A 20348-nucleotide genomic window follows, 5' to 3' on the forward strand; every position below is an offset into this window, starting at 1 on the left:
TCAAGAGGGAGCCAGTTGAGGTGGCTCGGGCATCTGGTTAGGATGCCTCCTAGACGCCTCCCTCGTGAGGTGTTCCAGGCACGTCCCACTGGGAGGAGGCCCAGAGGAAGATGCAGGACACGCTGGAGGAACTATGTTTCCCGGCTGGCCTGGGAACGCCTTGGGATTCCCACGGACGAGCTGGCCCAAGTGGATGGGGAGAGAGAAGTTTGGGTCTCTCTGCTTAGGCTGCTGCCCCGCGACCCGACCCTGGATAAGCAGAAGACAATGGATGGACGGACGGACGGACGGACGGACGGACGGACGGACGTACACCAGCACATCATCTTGGACACACATTGAACTTTGTTATTTCTCATAGGCTGTCCATTTCTCTCTGTGAAATATCTAAGACTGTCATCTCAGATAATTTCCCCATTATTATTGAAGCTCCCTCTTCAACCAGTAGGCCACTGGCAGCCAGTTGTTACTGTTGCATCCTGATACCTGCTATAGCGGGACAGTCCACTGCTGCTTTTATAGACTCATCGTTTTTTGCTTTAACTGGACTATACACCCATTGTTTTCTGATGATTGTCTTTCCTCTTTTTATAATACTTGCAATCAGATCCTGTATTTCATTGTTGCCATTTGGTTTCAATCTATCAAAACCAGCTCTGGATAAATTATGTCACCCGTGCACTCAGGAGACAGTGCAGAAAAGCCGAACAACAATGGAAGAAATACAAACGGCATGCATCTCTAGAAGTAGTAAGTGACAGTCTTGCTCAGTACCAGAGATCTGTTAAGGAGGCAAAATCTCAGTTTTGTCTGATATGATTTCCTACAACAGTCATCGTCTCAGGGTGTTATTTAACTTAGTTAACTCTGTCATAATTCCTCCAACCTCTGTTCTCCTTGAGGCATCACTCATTATGTGTGACAATTTTCTTTCATTTTTTACTGAAAAAGTGACATCTATAGAGCAGGTTTCCACCACACCTATTGTATTGTAGATTTATCTGTTGCTCCTGTTTGAGCTATTTTTGAGCAGTTTGAACCAGTGTCCTTTTCTTCTTTGACTGAACTGATTCAGCACATGAGACCTACTAACTGCCCTCTTGACCTTACACCTCTTGACCATTATGTCCTTCTGTGTCATTTGACTCACTTTATTGATATCCGTGCCACTGCAAGTGGTTTACTTCTTTTCTGTGTGGGGTGCCACAAGGCTCCATTCATGGTGTCTTTTCACTTTATATGCTGCAACTCAGGAAAACTAACTAACTGCTCTCCAACTGTCCTTCCACTGTTATACAGACAACCTACAAATTTACTTATCTCTTGAGCCAGGGTGCAGTAAATCTCTTGGACTGCTGTCAAACAATGGCTAAGTAAAAATGTTGTATTTCTAAATGAACACAAGACTTACTGGAAGTAATGGTATGGCCCCCACAGAGCACTGATCTCAACATCATTGAGTGTGTCTGGGATGACATGAAGAAACAGAAGGATGTGAGAAAGCTTACATCCACAGAAGATCTGTGGTTAGTTCTTGTTTGAAACAACCTACCAGCCAAGTTCCTTACAAAACTGTGCAAGTGTACCTAGAAGAATTGATGCTGTTTTGAAGGCAAAGGGTGGTCACACCAAATATTGATTTGATTTAGATTTCTCTTTTGTTTACTCACTGCATTTTGTTGATTGATGAAATTATAAAAAATGATTAACACTTCCATTTTTGAAGGCATTCTTTGCTTACAGCATTTTTTCACACCTGCCTAAAACTTTTGCATAGTACTGTATATATATATACTGTATATATGAGAGGTGGGATTAAATCTGCTCCCAATTAGGTGTGTGCCTGGTTCCCTCTGACCCAACTGCAGCTGGTCATGTAAAGAGTTGCAGTAGGGAGGAATGAAAATGCGGAAATGGAGCAGATGGAGCAGATGTAACAGATATGTATGACTTCACCTTCCCATAGAGTTCAGTACATAGTTTATCTATGATTTGATACAATTTTTGATTTATATGAAGATAACATCATTTTGAGCAACAGAGGATTAAGAAAATACCCCCGTTTTATCTGTTGATAAACAGACATTTAAACTAAGTTCACTCTAAAGTTGGACAAATGGTACCGCATTACTACATTTAAATAAATTGTGATAGTTCCAGTAGATTACACACTGCAGGATTTGAAAAACAAGTCTGCCTTCTACTTAGACCAATAGAATTATTTGTGTGTTTCAGGGCTTAGCTATGCACCTTTAAAGATGTGTGGGCTAGTGTGTGACCATGCATATGAATGTGGTCCTATTATAGCTCTTTGTCGATGTTGGCTGAATGTTTACAGATTGGGAAAAAAGATATAAAAGGAGGTAAAAGTTTGACTTTGAGGTGCAAAAATCAACAAAAAAACACCTTTAACGACAGCAACTGTCATATATTTTTATCAGATTTTACCACCCATGGTGTTTCATCAGACTAAAACTTCACATTTGAAAATATAATTAAATTATAATTTTAAAATAGGAGATTATTTTTAAACAATAAATGTTATTTGTTGTTGCATTTTTTCAATCCTTGCTTCTTGAGACATTCTTTAACAGATCTGATTCCACTGATTAAATTACCTCCCTCAGCATGTCACCAAGTTCACAAGAGGTTTCTTATTGACCAGTCAAATTAAATGAGATGTGTTGAATCTGGGAATAATCTAAAACCTGCAGTGTAGTGGAAAGGATTGGAAAACACTTCTTTATACCCCATAACATAAACAATTTGTCCCTTTACTTTGCAATATCTTGCTGGTGGATCTAAAAAAAACACAACCATTAAAATTCCAGATTTTTGAGGTGTAAAAAATAAAGACAAATGTTATTTTAGACTATTTTGGTTAGTCCTGAAAGGTAGCTGTGCTCAGAAGTGATTTATCTTGGCTTCATGTTCTACATCACAAAAACATGGCATTTTACCAGGGGTTTGTAGTCTTTTATAAACACTTTATATTTCATAACTGTAAACGAACCATTTCATTCTTTTTTACTAAACTTTAGTGCATCAGATTATTTCCCTTTGATAGTTAAGTATTTTGATTAATAGGGGTGAAAACTCTAAAAAAGAAATGGTCGGATTTCATGTATAATTTAACTGTATATTATCTTAAGATGTTTAGATTTTTAGGGGCTGCATGGTGGTGCAGTTGGTAACACTATTCCTCCTACAGACCAAAAACATAACTGTTAGGTTAATTAGTCTCTCTAAATTGCCCCTAAGTATGAGTGTGTGTGCACATAGTTGTTTCTATGCCATAATGATTGCTGGAGATAGGCACCAGCCCCCTGTGACCATGCAAGAACAAGCAGGTATACACAATAGATGGATGGAAGTTTTTTTTTTGCCCAATTTTTTAGCCCTTATTGCTTTTGATTAGTTCTGTTTTGAGACTGTTGATACCTATGAAATATGACAGATTACAACTCCTAAAATCTAATGAGTCACATAACCAAATTTCATTACTGCAGACTATGAGTAGATAATAGGACATTCATTTAAATCATCAGTTGTCAAAGTGAATGCAGAAATTCCCCACAGCTGGTACAAATTGATGTATGGTCAGTAAAAAATGTCCAGTGGCAAATGGATAAAAAAGACAACTGCGCTAGCATAGAGAGTTAATGGTGTAGAGGCAAAATAAATAGCACCCAAGTCATTCTGATAAGTCCGCTGTCTGAAGATGGTAATAGTATCTTTGCAATCCGAAGATCCCGTAATGATCAGCAGCCCCTGGAAGGATTTATTACAAACATAGTTAGGCTATTTACTTTATTCCACATAAGGCTGATATAAGAGAAAGATACAATTTAAAAGTAAAATCAATATCTATATAGAGGAAGATGGGAATTGACACCAGTGGGGCATTGTGATCAGACGCAACAAGCTCTCTTTCTGCTAAATCTCCAAACTCCATAGTTACAATTGAAAAACGTTCACCTGCATTTCTTAGTGATTTAAAGCCTCTCCCATAAAACCACCATCATAACACGATAGGGGAAGGTAATTCAACTTACTGTTCAGTGTCTGATGGAATATGTTGACATAATTTCCAGGCACTTATCCACAAATTAAGTCAACAGATTTTGTATTAAGAAAAGATATTCAGAGTTCCTACATTGATGGATGGGGCATATTATGTGAAAGACTTAATGTTAAAGCATAACCAGGATGGAGTCCTAACCTATAGTGCGTGGTAAATATGAAGCTGTGAGAGCTGTCCTGGGTGCTTTTTATTGCCTGGGAGGTCTCTCACTTCATACTTTCTTGACCCCCTGTATGTCTCCTTCATCACCCTTTCCCACTCACCCCGATCCCCTTCCTAAGCCAGGTAATAATTTACCCCCAACTGATACAACCACCCACCCTGTGTCTCCTCTTTACCCTTCAAACTCTGCACCATAATTTACTCTGTCACCCTGACCTCCCAGCCGTTGGCCATTCCAAACAAACCACCACTCATTGATGGAGCCAAAGGAGCCAAGATGTCAGTCGTTCCTCCTGTTGTTCGCCCCAGCTTAAATGAAGGCCAATGGCCTGACAGGAAGAGGTCAATTCCCCTCACCCCTCATCCACTCACTCAAATCCCAGGGAAACGTGCAGGAAGAATTAATGTTCTGTGTGGCCAACCCAAAAATCTTCTGAAGCTGGATCCAAATGATAGATAGGCCCTAAAGATGTCTTTAAAATATAATCCTTTCTAAAAAAAAAAAAAAAAAACACTTGTGGGTCAGAAGAGTTAAGTAGAAATACAGTAGATTGAAGCCTCTTTTCACTTTTCTCATTCATCTGAATACAACACTTTTACTCAATAAAGAGGTGAGTTACATTGTGTTGGTAAATTCAAACATTATTCCTAGCCCTAGGTTTTCTCTGAGTGCTCTAGTTGGCCACTGAAAACCAGGGTACATTTCTTAGATGTGTTTCTATAGTGGTTCTGTGATGGATTGTCCACTTGAACAGTTGTTTTCAGAAGTCACCTGATTGTTATAAAAGTGTACCCGTATGTAATTTGATTTTAGTATAAATACATCTAAGACTTGTTAAAAAATTGTGAACAAATTGCATGATGAACACCAAGGGATACATCAGACAGGTCATGGATAAAGTTATGGAAGTTTAAAGTGTTATTAGGGGATAAAACAATATTCCAACCGTTAAGCATCTCACAGAGCACTGCTTAATTCATAATCCCAAAATGGAAACAGTAAAGCACAACTGCAAGCCTACCACAACATGGTTGCCCACACTTACCATGTGGGCAAGGAGAGCGTTGATGAAAGCAGCTGCTAAGAACCCCCTGGTAGCTCTGGAGGATCTAATACATCCACAGCTCTGTTTTAAGAATCTGTCACAGTACAACTATTGGTCATTGCTCCACAAATCTGGTGTTTATGAGTGGGAAGTGGGAGTGGGAAGTAGAAGACCATAAAAAGTTACAGACAAAAACAAGAAAGATGCTCTGGGTAAATGAGACCAAAATTGAACATTTTAGCTTATATGCAAAGCACTATGTTTGCCATACAACTAATACTGCTCAACACTTTGAACACTCCCTTCTCACACTGAAACATTGGGGTGGTAGAATCATCCTGTGGGGATGCTTTTTTTTCAACAAGGTGTGAAAAGTTGGTCAGAATGAATTGGTAAATGGATTTAGTTGCATCCTAGAAGAAAACTGGGGCCGAGGCTCACCTTCCAGTTAGACATCAACCCGGACTACAATTGAACAGTTTAGCATATTTATGTGTTAGAAGTGACCCCTCTAAGTCCAGGCAGAAATCCACCTGAGAATCTAAGGTAAGACTTAAAGAATTACTCTCTACTGACAGTGTCTATCCAATCTGAGCTTATTTGCAAAGCTCTCAGGAACATACCCCAGACAATTTACAGCTGCAGCAAAAGCTGGTTCTACAAATCCAATTCAAATCGAATTTATTTATATAGCACATTTAAAAACAACTGCCGTTGGCCAAAGTGCTGCACACAAAAACAACAAATAACAACAATAATTCAAAAGTTAAAAACAATTAAAGACATAATACAACAAAATAAAAATAAAGGACCCCCCTCCTCCTCCTCCCCCCCCCCCCCCCCCCCCCCCCCCCCACATACACACACAACAGCCTGTATCTTAGTACAATGAAGCACAAAAGATCATTTGATGTAAGGGACCTAAAGGGCCCATAAGGCTGCCCGAGGTCAAAGTATTCAGTAGCCTGCCCATTCAGGGCCTCATGGGTAATTAATAAAACCTTATAATCAATTCTAAAACTAACAGGGAGCCAGTGAAGGAGAAGCAGGCACTAGGGGGATATGTTCACCCTTTTTTGTTTGACTTAAAAAATGAGCTACAGCGTTTTGAACCATCTGGACTCATGATAGCCCGACCTGGCTAACACCAGTTACAGTAATCTAGTTGGAGGCTAATGAAGGCGTGAATTACCCGAAATCATTAAAGGATAAAAGTGCTTTCACTCTAGATAAAAGTCTCAATTTATAAAAGGACCTTTTTACTACAGAGTTCATCTGTCAAGAATTAAATTAGATAAAAATTTGAATTAAGGATTTTCCCAAAAGTTTTGTATCTAAGATTTTTCAAACCGCTCTAGGCTACCTAGATCAGGCGGAGGAGAAGCGCAACTATTTCCACTGGGACCAGAAATGATAATGTCAGTTTTATTTTCGTTGAAGTTTCAAAAATTTGAAGCCATCCAAGCTTTTCTCTCAGTGAGGCAGTCAAACAATGGCTGTAGTGAAAAAGGATGATTGTGGTTTAGATATGCGTGTCATCTGCATGTGAATGAAATGAGAGGCTACATTTTCTAAAGATGGAGTCTAGAGGAAGCATCTAACTTAAAAATAAAATGTGCCCAATAATTGATTCTTGCAAAAATCCACATGTGAGGGGAGCTAAGAGGAAAACAGATTATCCGAGGCTTACAGAGAAAACTTTTGAGGGGTATTAAAACTTTTGTAAAGCACTCTACTACATTCTTTATTCTGTATTAAATATGTAAAGGAAAATTCATATCTAAAACAGTGATACGTATTTACTACAGAGCTTCTCCTGCAGCCTAACAGACAAGATCCCACATGGTCTCATAAGAAAAAAAATATACAGCCATTTCCACTGACCACTACCACTGGAATGCAACCACAGCTAGTGAAATGTACCACAGTAGTAAAACTACCTACAGTACATCAACAGTCAGCAAAGTGTGCCAAAACCTCCAAATAAATACATCCTTACTGGAGGCAACCGTCCACAGATTCTACCATTCAACCAGGAAGTTCTGCACTTTTGAAACTTAGATTTCATCACTTCATCTTGCATAACGTGCATACCCACCCTTTTTGTGTTTTATCTAGCACTTTCCTTCTCATGTGAATCTCACTGATAGCACAACACCGAGATGGTATGACACGCAGCAGCGCCATGTATAGCACAATTTATATCAAGTCAGCACATTCCTTGAAAGAAAACCACTACATTCTCACCACAGTGTGCAGATAATACCTTCAACAAGTCATCTATTTGCCCTTGCTTCACGGAACATAGGAAAAAAACAAATGTGGGTGACAACTGACCTGTGACTTAGGAAACAAATGTTGGGGAAGCTGAACTGAAAGCGCAGAAGCAGCAGTGGCGTGCATGTGTTCCAGAGGGTATTGAAAAGGATGTCTGCTATTACATGAGCATATTTTAGTGGATAGTTTCCACAGATAAATAAACACCTTTTACTGACATGTCTAAAATTACCTCACGCCAAAGCCAGAAGCTAAATCATAAACACTCAGCCATTTTAAGCTTTTAACAGAAAACAATTTGAGGAAAAACATCTGTTCTAAAAAAATATTATATGGCCCAATGTTTTCAAGTTACTGGTCTATCCTTGTAAATCAATAGAATATAAAATATGCTGATAACATTCAGTCAGTTATCATGGACTGAACTTCACCACTTGAACTCACCTGTCTGTATATTGACGGATAGGTTCAATTAGTATCAGGCCATATGGGGCATGGGTGAAGGCTGGTTGGCGCAACAAGCGGTAGCGAAGTGGTTTGCAATGCTTGCAAAATATGCAGTCTGGCTTGGATGTCAATAAAGTTGCATCAATCTCTAGGTGTTGCTCCATTGTGTAAAACTGTACACCATACACCTCTTCTTCCACGTCCAGCTTCAGAGTCAATGGGGTGTCACAGAAAACATTACTGGGGCCCAGCGAAATGTTGTTTCCAGTCACAGTCAGAAGCAAGATGTCATGGATAGCAGGCAGAGCGCTCTCCTCTGGACTGAAAAACGTCACCCATACAGTCAGCGAATCGGGCACCACTGGGTGTTGGAACTCCAGTTGAAGCATACAGCCTTGTGGAGGGCACTCTGACAGGCCAACAACACCTTGGTCAGTTCCTGCATTTGGGCTCCACGTGCGTACACTTGGCTCACAAACTTGCTCCACATCTGGAGGGCCTGTAGGACAAGTTACAAAACAGATAACATGTAAACACCACACTGAAAAGAAATTACTGGCATTTGAAAATTAGAGAAAGTTGTAAAAGTATTAATAACCCCCTTTCATATTTTCTCATATTTCATATTTGTGGCATGCTAATGAATTCAGCCACATTAGGTCTCTCCCAGATTTGCAGATCTAGAGAGTAAAATTTTTTTTTCCCTATTTTGCACTTTGCAAAATAGCTCTAACTCAGCCAGACTGGATGGAGAGCATCTGTAAACACATTCTCAACTCAATTTAGGTCTTCGTATTTCTAACACATGAATAACCTTTGATCTAAACCAGAGGTGCCCAAGTCCAGCCCCTCAAGAGCTTTTATCCTGCGACTTTTCGAGGCACCCCTTCTCCAACACACCTAAATCAAATGAATGACCCTTTACCACTATGGAGGGAATTCGGTCATTTGATTTAGGTTTGTTGTAGCAGGGATGCATCTAAACATTACAGGATAGTAGCTCTCAAAGACAGGACTTGGGCACCCCTGAAGTAAACCCTTCCAACTTTACACTGGCTGTTTTGTATGTTTAGGCTCGGTGTCCTACTCGAAGTTGAAACTCCACGTTAGTCTTAGGTCTTTTGCAGCTTTTAAGAGTTTTTGCTTCATGCATGAAGTCTGACCTTTTTCCTGCTGAAGAAAAGCATTACCACACATGATGATGCACACAACCAAGTTTCATAGTGAGGATGGTGTATTCAGGGTGTTGGTCACTCCTCCATAAAGGTAAGATTTAAAAAAAATGCTAGACTAATAGCTGCCCTGTTTAAAACCTAACCTTGCTTTAAACATTTCCACAACTTTATCATTGACTTGTCTGCTCTGCTTACTATTATTCTCTAACAAACCTCTGAGGCCTTCACAAAACAGCTGTTTGTATACTGAGATTAAATACGCACACAAGTGGACTATATTTACAATTTAGATACCTTTTGATGGTAATTGGTTGCACTGAGCTTTAATTAGGGGTATCTGAATTAAAGAGCTGAAAACAAACAGATAACACACAGATTTTATTTATTTGTAAAATGGAAAAACATTCCCTTTTCCTTTTTACTTCACAGATGCGGATTACTTTGGTTTGGTCTTTGACAAAAGGAAATCCCCGAAAACAAGGTCACAGCCACGGTTTGTGGCTATATTGTGAAAAAACTTAGGGTTATTTACATTTTTGCAAGGCAATTCAGTCTAAATTTTTCAGAACAGTTAAGAAACAGAACTTGCATTAATTATGTTTTTGGTGTTTCTAAAGATCTTGTAACATCAAGGTTAAGGCGAAACTAAGAGTTAATTGTGAGTCTATCTGCAGAGGAAAGGCAGAGCTGAGGTGTGTACGTTCTGAGAGAGGCCCTGTGCAGGGTTCTCACATCAGCACAGTCATTACAACCTCAAACGGTCACACTCCAGCCATATTTGGAGTCCACACACAGCTAACTCGCATTATCCCAAGTGACGTACGCTAACATTCATCAAGCACTTTCAGGAGCCAGCAAGCGGTAGACACTATGTTCTCCCTCGTTTTCCTTTTGTGCATTTCCAAGCTGGCAGCCATCAAAGCCCTTTGCTAACCTCATTTCTGGGCACCCTGCAAAATTCCAGTGTTTAATCAAGTGAGGATTGAAAATGGATTCCAAGCCACATTATCTCAACATATCTATTATCGTACTGTAAGTGTGTGTGTGGCCAGAGTGAAGGTGAATTAAAGAAAAGTCAGTCAGTGAAAAAGAAGAGATGGAGAAAGTAAGGGGGACTGGAAGAGAAAGGGCTGAGATGCTCCAAAAGCTTGGCTGCGCTATGCTCATGTAGTCCTGGCTTTTTGAGTATATTTTTATAGAGTTTGCAAGGAAAAGAGTTGCAGCCACTGAAAATATTTTGTAATATCAGCTGTTATGATGGGCTTGACTTTTGCTCTGCGCTGTTGGTAATGTTATTGGAGATTTAAGAGGAGACAGAGCAGGGTTGTCATCCATTGTATAGCCTAATGCAAAACAAACTGTTTCACAGCCAAGCGAGAATATATCCATGATTGACAAGCCATTCTGTGGACACATGGGATATGAACTAATATCAAAACCGCTTTAGTTTATTTGTAGAATACAATTGTTAGTAGATGAAGCAGCTATATCTGCAACAGATTGTCAAAACTGACAGTTAAAACTGGCACTGATGTTAAAATAAAGAACATGAGATGAAAAAAAGATTGAATTACAAGCTGACTGCTGTCCTTAGAATTTAAAATTCTCCTTCTCACATATAAAGCTCTTAATTATCTAGCTCCATCATACATCAGAGATCTGTTTCATTGGTTCCAAATAGAGCACTTCGTTTCAGACTGCAGGTTTACTGGTGGTTCCAAGAGTCTGTAGAAGTAGAATGGGAGGCAGATCCTTTAGTTATCAAGCTCCTCTCCTGTGGAACCAGCTCCCAGTTTCAAGTCCATGAGGCAGACACCCTGTTTACTTTTCAGGCTAGGCTTAAAACTTTCCTTTTGGATAAAGCTTATAGTTAGAGTGGCTTAGGTTATCCTGAGCTATCTGCTGCTATAGGCTTAGGCTGCTGGAGGACATAATGACCAATTTCACTCTCTGCTACATTCTCATACTACTGTCCAATTTTGCATTATTTGCTGTTATTTCAGCTTTTAACTTTATGTTCTCTCTCTTTTCTACATCTGGCCGGGCTCTGTGTTCAGCTGTGGTACCTTCCTAAATGGGGGCATCGGCTGGCTATTGCTGCCAACAACTTTATGGTCACCTTCTACAGATGATACACTTGGCCCTGTCTTTCAGTGTTAAACCCTGTCTCTCCTAGACATAGCTACTGGTTGAGTTTCTTCTGTGACTAACTGTATGTGCTCTCTTTCATACTCTAGACTCGAAAACTGTCTCAGAGTTCATCTGCTAAGCTGTCTTTATCTCCTAGATAAAGCCACTAAAGGAGCTATAACCATAAATGTATTACTTTTCTTTCCTATAGAAATTACTCCTGGATCAGTGCTTCTATGTTTTTTTTTCTGTCTCTGCTCTGTTCTCTCAAATCCTCAGTTGGTCATGGCAGATGTTTGCTCACACTGAGCCTAGTTCTGCTGAAGGTTTCCTCCTGTTAAAAGGGAGTTTTCCTTTCCATTGTTACTACATGCATGCTCAGTATGAGGGATTGCTGCAAAATCAATGCAAGCGACTGTCCACTGCTGCTACACGCTCATCCAGGAGGAGTGACTGCTATAAGTCACTGACTCGATGCAATCTGGTCGGTGTCCTTATAAAAACTTTTTTAACCAATTTGAATAATAAACCTAATCTGATTGAACTGTTTGATAGTTTGATTGACTAGAATTTCTAAAGTGCCTTGTGAGGACATATGTTGTAAATTGACGCTATATAAAAAATCTGAATTGAATTATGTATTTTACCCAAACATTTAACTTTTTTTAAACAGAGAATAAGACTGAAGAGCAAAGAACCATGAAGAGTTAAACTTTGAATATGAAGCATTCACACATCAGTTCACAAGAAAAAACACTTTAGGCTGGACTTAAGCATGTTAATTTTATAGAGTAAAGTGTTGCTATTTGACATGTCTCAGTATACGTGCCTTATTGTGAACAAGAATATGCTTCATAGGCAGCAAATAACTTGGCTGCATGGGTGGTTGTGGTCAGATTCCTGCAGTCAGGCTCTAGTGTAGGATTACTGTTTTTTATTTGGTTTGCTTTGGACACTCTGGTTTAAGGATTTCAAAGATGTCAGTCATATGTGTATGTTGAGGTTGAGAATTGGTCTTGTTCTGTCATTTATTATTTTTGCATTTTATGGGTCTGTATGTCTTTCAATAAATATGATAATCCTTTTTATTAAAAAAAGGCTTTGAAATAATTTAATATATCGATTGACTGTGTTTATGACCCTGAATGTAAACCAGTATTTAATGCAATAGAATGATAACAAGTCTTAGAAAAATAGTAATTTGAAATTGGGGTCAGTGATGAGATAGTATCATGTCTACAGTGATAGATTGTAGACATTTTAGGTCTCTCTCTTATTAAAGAATGTGTTTTAGAAAAATAATGGAATCCAACTTATTATTTGGCGTCTAACATTGTGTAACTCTTATGTTACCCCAATTCCATCTCTGATTGGTTGACCAGTCTGTTCTGACGTCTCCTCCCCTGGAAGAACATGCTTCTGAAGAGCTAAATTCAAATTCAGACCAAACCTTAGAGCCAATCAAGGAGATTTTGTAATAATGAGTGGGGGAGAGAGAGGCCTGATCACCTGATAAATGTTTTTTGATGAACTATACAAAACCCTAAGGTGATCTATTTTGGTTTGTTCTTCCTCCCCACCTTGGATGTGTGCTCAGCAGGACTTGGTAACTTTCCTTTGGTAAAATCCTTTTTGTATCAGCAACCCAAAGCTGTTAATAAAAAAAAGGTCAGAACCACCATGCAATGACCTGTGCCAAAACTAAGAGCCGAGTGTTTTAAAGAGCTGTTGTGCTGATATTTCTCCATCAGCCAAGCTAAAGTTGGTAGGAATCACACACCTGAGGAGATCCAGCTGTTTCAGTGAGACGTAACAAAATGGCTGGGATCACAGTAAGGTGCTGGATTGCAGTTGTTTGTAAAATACAATTTGTGTTGTCATCTTTGTCATTAGATGTTTGTGTGTTTCTCTGGCACAGATAATCAATAGTGAATAGATACTAGATCAGGGGTGCCCAAATCCATTTATCAAATGCCCATGTCCTGCATGTTTTAAAAATGTCTTTGGTCTAACACAGCTGATTAAAATACCTACATTCATCATGTTCTGCAAAGGCTTGGTAATAAACCATTCATTGTGTTGATTGGTGTGGAACCAGGAGCAAATCTATAACATTCAGGACTCTGGCTTTTGAAGATGGGAGATAAACACTCATTAGACTGGAGATAAATACTCATTAACAATATATTTAAGTCATGATTCCACTGATCACTGGCTCTGGCTGATTCTTTATATAATCTTTAGTGTGGCATTTTTGTTGATTATAATTCTTAAACATGAAAATCTACAGAAATCTCCATATGCTTGTTTTTATGTGATAAAGATTGCTCAATGCAAAGGTCAAAAATTCATCTTTCAGACTAATTTTGACATTATGAGACAGTTTGTTTTTGATAGACTGTGAGAGAGATTTGTTTATCATTTTTAACTTCTTAAACATAGCATAATAATGCTACAGTAATCATGCCTGGTTTCTGCTAGTCTTGCTTGCTGCTTCTCCCACACAACTCCGCTTTGTTTGGTAATAACTCCCCTCTTTGGAGATTTAAATACTTTCAATAATTCCACAGTTATTTACTTGTGTACTTTTAGAAACTTTCTGTTCAGTTTTTGTTGTGTTATTGCTTTTTCGTCCTGTTTCCATTAGTCTTCAAAACTATTAGGCAGATTAAAAAATTACTTTCATTAAATGTTTCGGATTGGGAACTAATTCCTGGAGGGTTTTTTGTTTTGTTTTTTAACATTTTAATACAAATAGCATGTTGAAAATTATTTATATCCTTTAAATCATCAATGAGAAAAATATTATTTAGCAATATAGCAATCAAACCCTTCTCCTTACTGCTACACAGCTTCTTGCATGTTTGTTTTCGATTGTGTTTTTAAATATTTACCTTTGAGCTTGGAGGCCTCTTTACCAGTTTGAAGTTAGGACCCTGATTGGGCTACTCCAAAACCTTTAATAACTTTCGATCAGACGAACCATGTTGGTAAAATAAAAAGTATAAAATATACAGGGGTTGGACAATGAAACTGAAACACCTGTCATTTTAGTGTCGGAGGTTTCATGGCTAAATTGGACCAGCCTGGTAGCCAGTCTTCATTGATTGCACATTGCACCAGTAAGAGCAGAGTGTGAAGGTTCAATTAGCAGGGTAAGAGCACAGTTTTGCTCAAAATATTGAAAAGCACACAACATGGGTGACATATCAGAGTTCAAAAGAGGACAAATTGTTGGTGCACGTCTTGGTGGCGCATCTGTGACCAAGACAGCAAGTCTTTGTGATTTATCAAGAGCCACGGTATCCAGGGTAATGTCAGCATACCACCAAGAAGGACGAACCACATCCAACAGGATTAACTGTGGACGCAAGAGGAAGCTGTCTGAAAGGGATGTTCGGGTGCTAACCCGGATTGTATCCAAAAAACATAAAACCACGGCTGCCCAAATCACGGCAGAATTAAATGTGCACCTCAACTCTCCTGTTTCCACCAGAACTGTCCGTCAGGAGCTCCACAGGGTCAATATACACGGCCGGGCTGCTATAGCCAAACCTTTGGTCACTCATGCCAATGCCAAACGTCGGTTTCAATGGTGCAAGGAGCGCAAATCTTGGGCTGTGGACAATGTGAAACATGTATTGTTCTCTGATGAGTCCACCTTTACTGTTTTCCCCACATCCAGGAGAGTTACTGTGTGGAGAAGCCCCAAAGAGCGTACCACCCAAACTGTTTCATGCCCAGAGTGAAGCATGAGGGTGGATCAGTGATGGTTTGGGCTGCCATGTCATGGCATTCCCTTGGCCCAATACTTGTGCTAGATGGGCGTGTCACTGCCAAGGACTACCGAACCATTCTTGAGGACCATGTGCATCCAATGGTTCAAACATTGTATCCTAAAGGCGGTGCCGTGTATCAGGATGACAATGCACCAATACACACAGCAAGACTGGTGAAAGATTGGTTTGATGAACATGAAAGTGAAGTTGAACATCTCCCATGGCCTGCACAGTCACCAGATCTAAATATTATTGAGCCACTTTGGGGTGTTTTAGAGGAGCGAGTCAGGAAACGTTTTCCTCCACCAGTATCACGTAGTGACCTGGCCACTATCCTGCAAGAAGAATGGCTTAAAATCCCTCTGACCACTGTGCAGGACTTGTATATGTCATTCCCAAGACGAATTGACGCTCATTGCTTCATTGTCCAACCCCTGTATATAGGGACATAACACAGTGAGACTTCTATTTTTAATTTTAATTTTAATTTTATTTTGCATGATTTTCCTAATGTTGTCACATTGTTTGTTTTTATTTGTTTCTATTCTAGTTTGTGTTTTAATCTAGCTCTAATGGAAAGTACTTTAGTGCAGTAGTGACTGTTGTCAAGTGCTATACAAATAAAATTTGATTGATTGATTGATCATCAGTTATCTCAAATTATTTCAAATATCTAAACGCAATGTGCTTTTATCTTAGTGTCACTATGCAGTGTAATTATGTTAAGCCTGCAAAAAACATCAGTATTCGTTGCTATTTTTACATTCTTCTGAAATATTGAAAGTGGCAACAAACATAATACATAATACACAAAATAACATTTCAATTACATTATCCGGGCTATTGTGATCATACAATATTGTTTTAGAGAAGCAATATGGTATAGATGTGGTGCAAGCATAACACAGGTAGTAGTCCATATAACAACTGACCTAAAAAAGTTATTTTGTAAGGTCAGATGGCCTTAATACTTCATAAAAGGTGTTGGAACACTGTTAGCCAGTAACATCCATCCATCCATCTTCTATACCCGCTTCTTCAGTACAGGGTTGTGGGGGAGCTGGTGCCTGTCTCCAGCGCTCTACAAGCCGGAAGCGGGGTACACCCTGAACAGGTAACCAGTCCTCCGCAGGGCAGCACAACCATGCACACACCAATTCACACCTAAGGGCAATTGAGAGAGACCAATTAACCTAACAGTTATGTTTTTGGACTCTGGGAGGAGGCCGGAGTTAATAGGCACATAAACAAACTTGAAAAAGTTTTTTAAAACTTATTTCAAAAATTAAAATTCTGTCATTCTAAAATCCTGACAAATACCGTTTAATGTATAAATTACATTATAATTAATCTAGTAAAGCAAAACTGCAAATTACTACTGGAACGTGACCACTATCCTATTATGAACAGTCCAAAGAGTGGAATGGATAAACAGAACGTGAATATGTCCAGGCATGAACATTTTATGCTTTCTAAATGGTGTCTGCCCCTGGCTCTCACTATCTATGACTCACTGTCACGCATTGTTACACACTTCCTCACTTAGAAGGCAGACATCAATCTGCTCCAACCTTTAAGCACTGGCATACATACAAATAAAAAGACCCTTTGCAGACACACATGCACCCTTTTTAAGGGCAAAAGACACTAGTTCTTGGAAATCAATGTCTTGCCAAATCAATAACCTGTGATACATTGGTAACAGGAAGTCAACAATCAAGGCTAAACACGTTGACATAGATTTCTAAAGATTCTATTAACCAAATGAGGAACATTACCTACATTTATGTCACCACATTTTCTTCTTCTTTATATAAAAAGAATCAAACTTTGGGTTAGGATAATGTTGATTTAACTGTTCTTTCATGACATCTAGAAAGGCAGTGAGAGACTTTGGCCACTGCTGTGTGTAGTCTTTTTTAATTCTATTTAAACAAAATGTTATTAATAATAAAATAGAAAAAAAAGAATAGCTCTCGGATTGGAGCCTGCTACCATGTCATGTAAACAAATTAATACCCTGCATAAACAGCTTATTCATTTGTAAACAACAAATCTTTAGTATTTTGAGGATATTTGACAGAATTAGCAAGTTAACAACATGGCAAATTTGGTAAAATTTCACTGGTGCATTTATATAGGCTGCACTGTGCAGTTGGTAGCCCTGTTGCCTTGCAGCAAGAAGGTGCTAGGTGGGTTCTCTCCCAATACTCTGGCTTCTTTCCAAAGACCAAAACATGACCGTTTGGTAAATTGGTCTCTCTTCATTGCCCTTAGGTGTGAATAGCTGTGTGCATGATCGTATCTCTTTGACTTGCCGGCGATGGACTTGTGACCTGTTCAGGGTGTACCTCGCCTCTCGCCACTTGACCACTGGAGATAGGGACCCGCTCCCCCGTGAACCTGTGCGGAAGAAGCGGGTATAGAGGATAGATGGATGGATGGATAGAAATATTTAAAGCCTTTATTTCTTGTCATTTTGATGAATAAGGCTTACATATAATGAAAACCAAACATTCAGTGTCTCAGAAAACGTGAATACTGTCATAAAGTTAGTTAATGGAAACTGGTATCACCTTAATTGGCTGACTAACTCAAAAAACATGCAAAGGTTTCCCGAGACCCTAAATAGTCTCTAAGTTTGGGTCAGTAGCCCATACAATCATGGGGAAGACTGCTGACTTGACAAATGTGCAGAAGACAGTCAGTGACACCCTCCAAAAGGAGAATAAGCCAAAGAAGCTGGTTCTTCACAGAGTGCTGTTTCCAAGCATGTTCATAGAAAGCTTTATTTAAGGAAAAAGTGTGGTAGGAAAAGGTTTACCAACAAGAAGGATAACAGACTTAAGAGGATTGTCAAGTAAAATACATCCATTACATCTTGGCAGTACCACAGGCTGATCGGCTCCATGCTATGCTACATTGATGCAGTTATTCATGCAAGAGGAGACACAGCCAAGTGTTGGGTGCATTGAAATGAACGTTCTAATCAGAAGCTTGACATTTATGAATATCCTTTTATTTATTGAACGTATGTAATATTTTAATTTCCTGAGACAGAATTTGGGGTTTTCATTATCTATAAGTCATAATCATTAAAATTACAAGAAATAAAGGCTTGAAATATTTCTCTATTTATAGTGAATCTATTTAATATATGAGTTTCAATTTCTGAAACAAGGGACAAAAATATAAAACTTGTTTTTATGTACATGTTCAAAAAGATGCACACCCTATTTTCCCTCAGTGTGTGACTTTAAATCAGAATACAATTTTTTGGGTTACTATGGCTTTAAACGCTTTGGGAAATAATAATGCACCTCCATGATGATCTACAGAGGTTTACATTCCATTATTAATTCCTAAATATGTGTCATATATTTGTTGTTTAAAGTATGAAAGTAAACCCACATTTATATTAGATATGCAAACATGATTATTTTGTAAACAAGGTGATGCTAATGGTCAGTAAATTATTGATTTAGGAGTACTTGAGTAAGAACTTTCTAGAACTGTCCGGTGGAAGTTAGTAAATATGTGACACATATGCAGCAGAACAGCAGCTGTTTTATCCTTGAGCAAGAAGACTTAACTGAAAAAGGAGAGAGACTCATTCCAAGAAGGGAAATGGAGAACAGTTAACACACACACAGAATTTCAGACATGTCCAGACTTGTCTGTGGTACACACATTCTAGGTAACGCAATGGCAACATTAACAGATTTATATGGCAGATTTGTATATTCCATTTGTTTACTTTTATATTTCGAGTGGTTGACAATAAATAAATGACTTGCATAGAAACATAGGTTTACACAGAATTCCATTAAGCAGTTACATGTATTTAACTATTGGAGGTCAAGGGGGTAAATAATTATATATATCTATATATATATAGATATATAGATATATATATACATATATAGGCGTAAGGAATAGTCAGCATTTTTTCCTACAATAACAGCTGTGGTTGCCTTCTGTTTCTTAGATATTTTCCAGTACTTTTCCAGCACCAACTCATACAAATTATCACACACACATTTTATCACATTTCAGCAGTGTAGGTTATAGTACGGGATGTCCAGATTCAGTACCAAATATCTCCGGATCCTGATCAGGGTCTTAAACTGATGACCCTTACTAAACTCTATTTCTGATATCTGTAAATTTGATTTTATGTTTGCAGCAACTTCAGCTCCCCTTTGTCCACAATTGGCACAGCTAATTTTAAAATAATCATGCTCTACATGTACATGGATTGCATTAGTGTATATAAGGTCATGCCAACTATTTTGTTCATCCAATTTTCAATTACAAACTATTTTCAAGTTATTTTCACACCCTTTACAGTGATGTTCAAAGTTAAAGAGAAACTGTATTGGCTGCTACAACTGCCTGTCTGTTTAAGGCCGACCTCTCTCTGTGCAACACCCAGATCACTGTTGGTCTAGAAAGGAGCTGCAGAGAGCACACTTTAAACACTAAACATACAATTTTTTGGTATTCAAAGCAAAGCACCAAGTTTATGCAGCAGCAGACAAATTAGCAATGACTTATGTAACGACATAAAGTAAACATGCTAGCATTAGCCTGGCACTTCAGCAAACTGCTCTGCATGAAACATTGTCCCTCGGGGGATGATGTGAGTTAACTGAAGACTGACTTTTATGTGTTTAGTCAAACATAGAAAATTTAAGCTTAGAAAATGAATGCTGTCCTGTAGGAAAGCATGCTGAGACACTAATCATTGGTAGGTGAGTTAATATTAAGGGAATCTAGTGTGTTAACTGCACTTTTAAGCTACTAAATTTGTCACACATGTCACAGATTACTGAACTGAGACTATTGTCAGATGCTTAATATTAAAGGAGGTGAATCAAAGTTGGAGACAAAATAATGTCCTGGTTGTGACATCACTAGTTATGTTGGCAATAAAGTTCACAGACCATACCAGCATAGGTGTCAAACTCTAGCAGGACTAATGCTATTGGCAATACCTAACAGAATGAGCAACCGACTCTTATGCAAGTTTTATCCATCAACTGCTATGTTTAAGTTTAATTACTGACAATTTGTGTTAATTTTTGGGTTATTATTTTAAAACATCATCATCATCAAGTGCTTTGAACTGGATATTTCCTTTTACACCTACAGGAGAACTTGAATGAGAAATGTCTTTGTAAAGCACATTGAAGGCAGAACATACACTTAAAAAATAATAGGATTGTTTTTTTGTGCAAAAGTACAG

At 38.6% G+C, this 20348-nt stretch overlaps 1 protein-coding gene across 2 annotated transcripts in view; it reads right to left on the reverse strand.

The window, feature by feature from the left end:
* The window catches only part of pappaa (pregnancy-associated plasma protein A, pappalysin 1a), a 137111-nt gene that overhangs the window by 94269 nt on the left and 22494 nt on the right, over window positions 1-20348 (reverse strand). For both annotated transcript variants that reach the window (XM_047373534.1, XM_047373533.1), the window contains exon 7: window positions 8014-8515. In XM_047373534.1, the coding sequence (XP_047229490.1) occupies window positions 8014-8515 (502 nt within the window). The remainder of the gene's footprint in view (window positions 1-8013; window positions 8516-20348) is intronic.

The sequence above is a fragment of the Girardinichthys multiradiatus genome, chromosome 8 (assembly GCF_021462225.1).
Source record: "Girardinichthys multiradiatus isolate DD_20200921_A chromosome 8, DD_fGirMul_XY1, whole genome shotgun sequence".
NCBI classification, from domain to species: Eukaryota; Metazoa; Chordata; class Actinopteri; order Cyprinodontiformes; family Goodeidae; genus Girardinichthys; species Girardinichthys multiradiatus.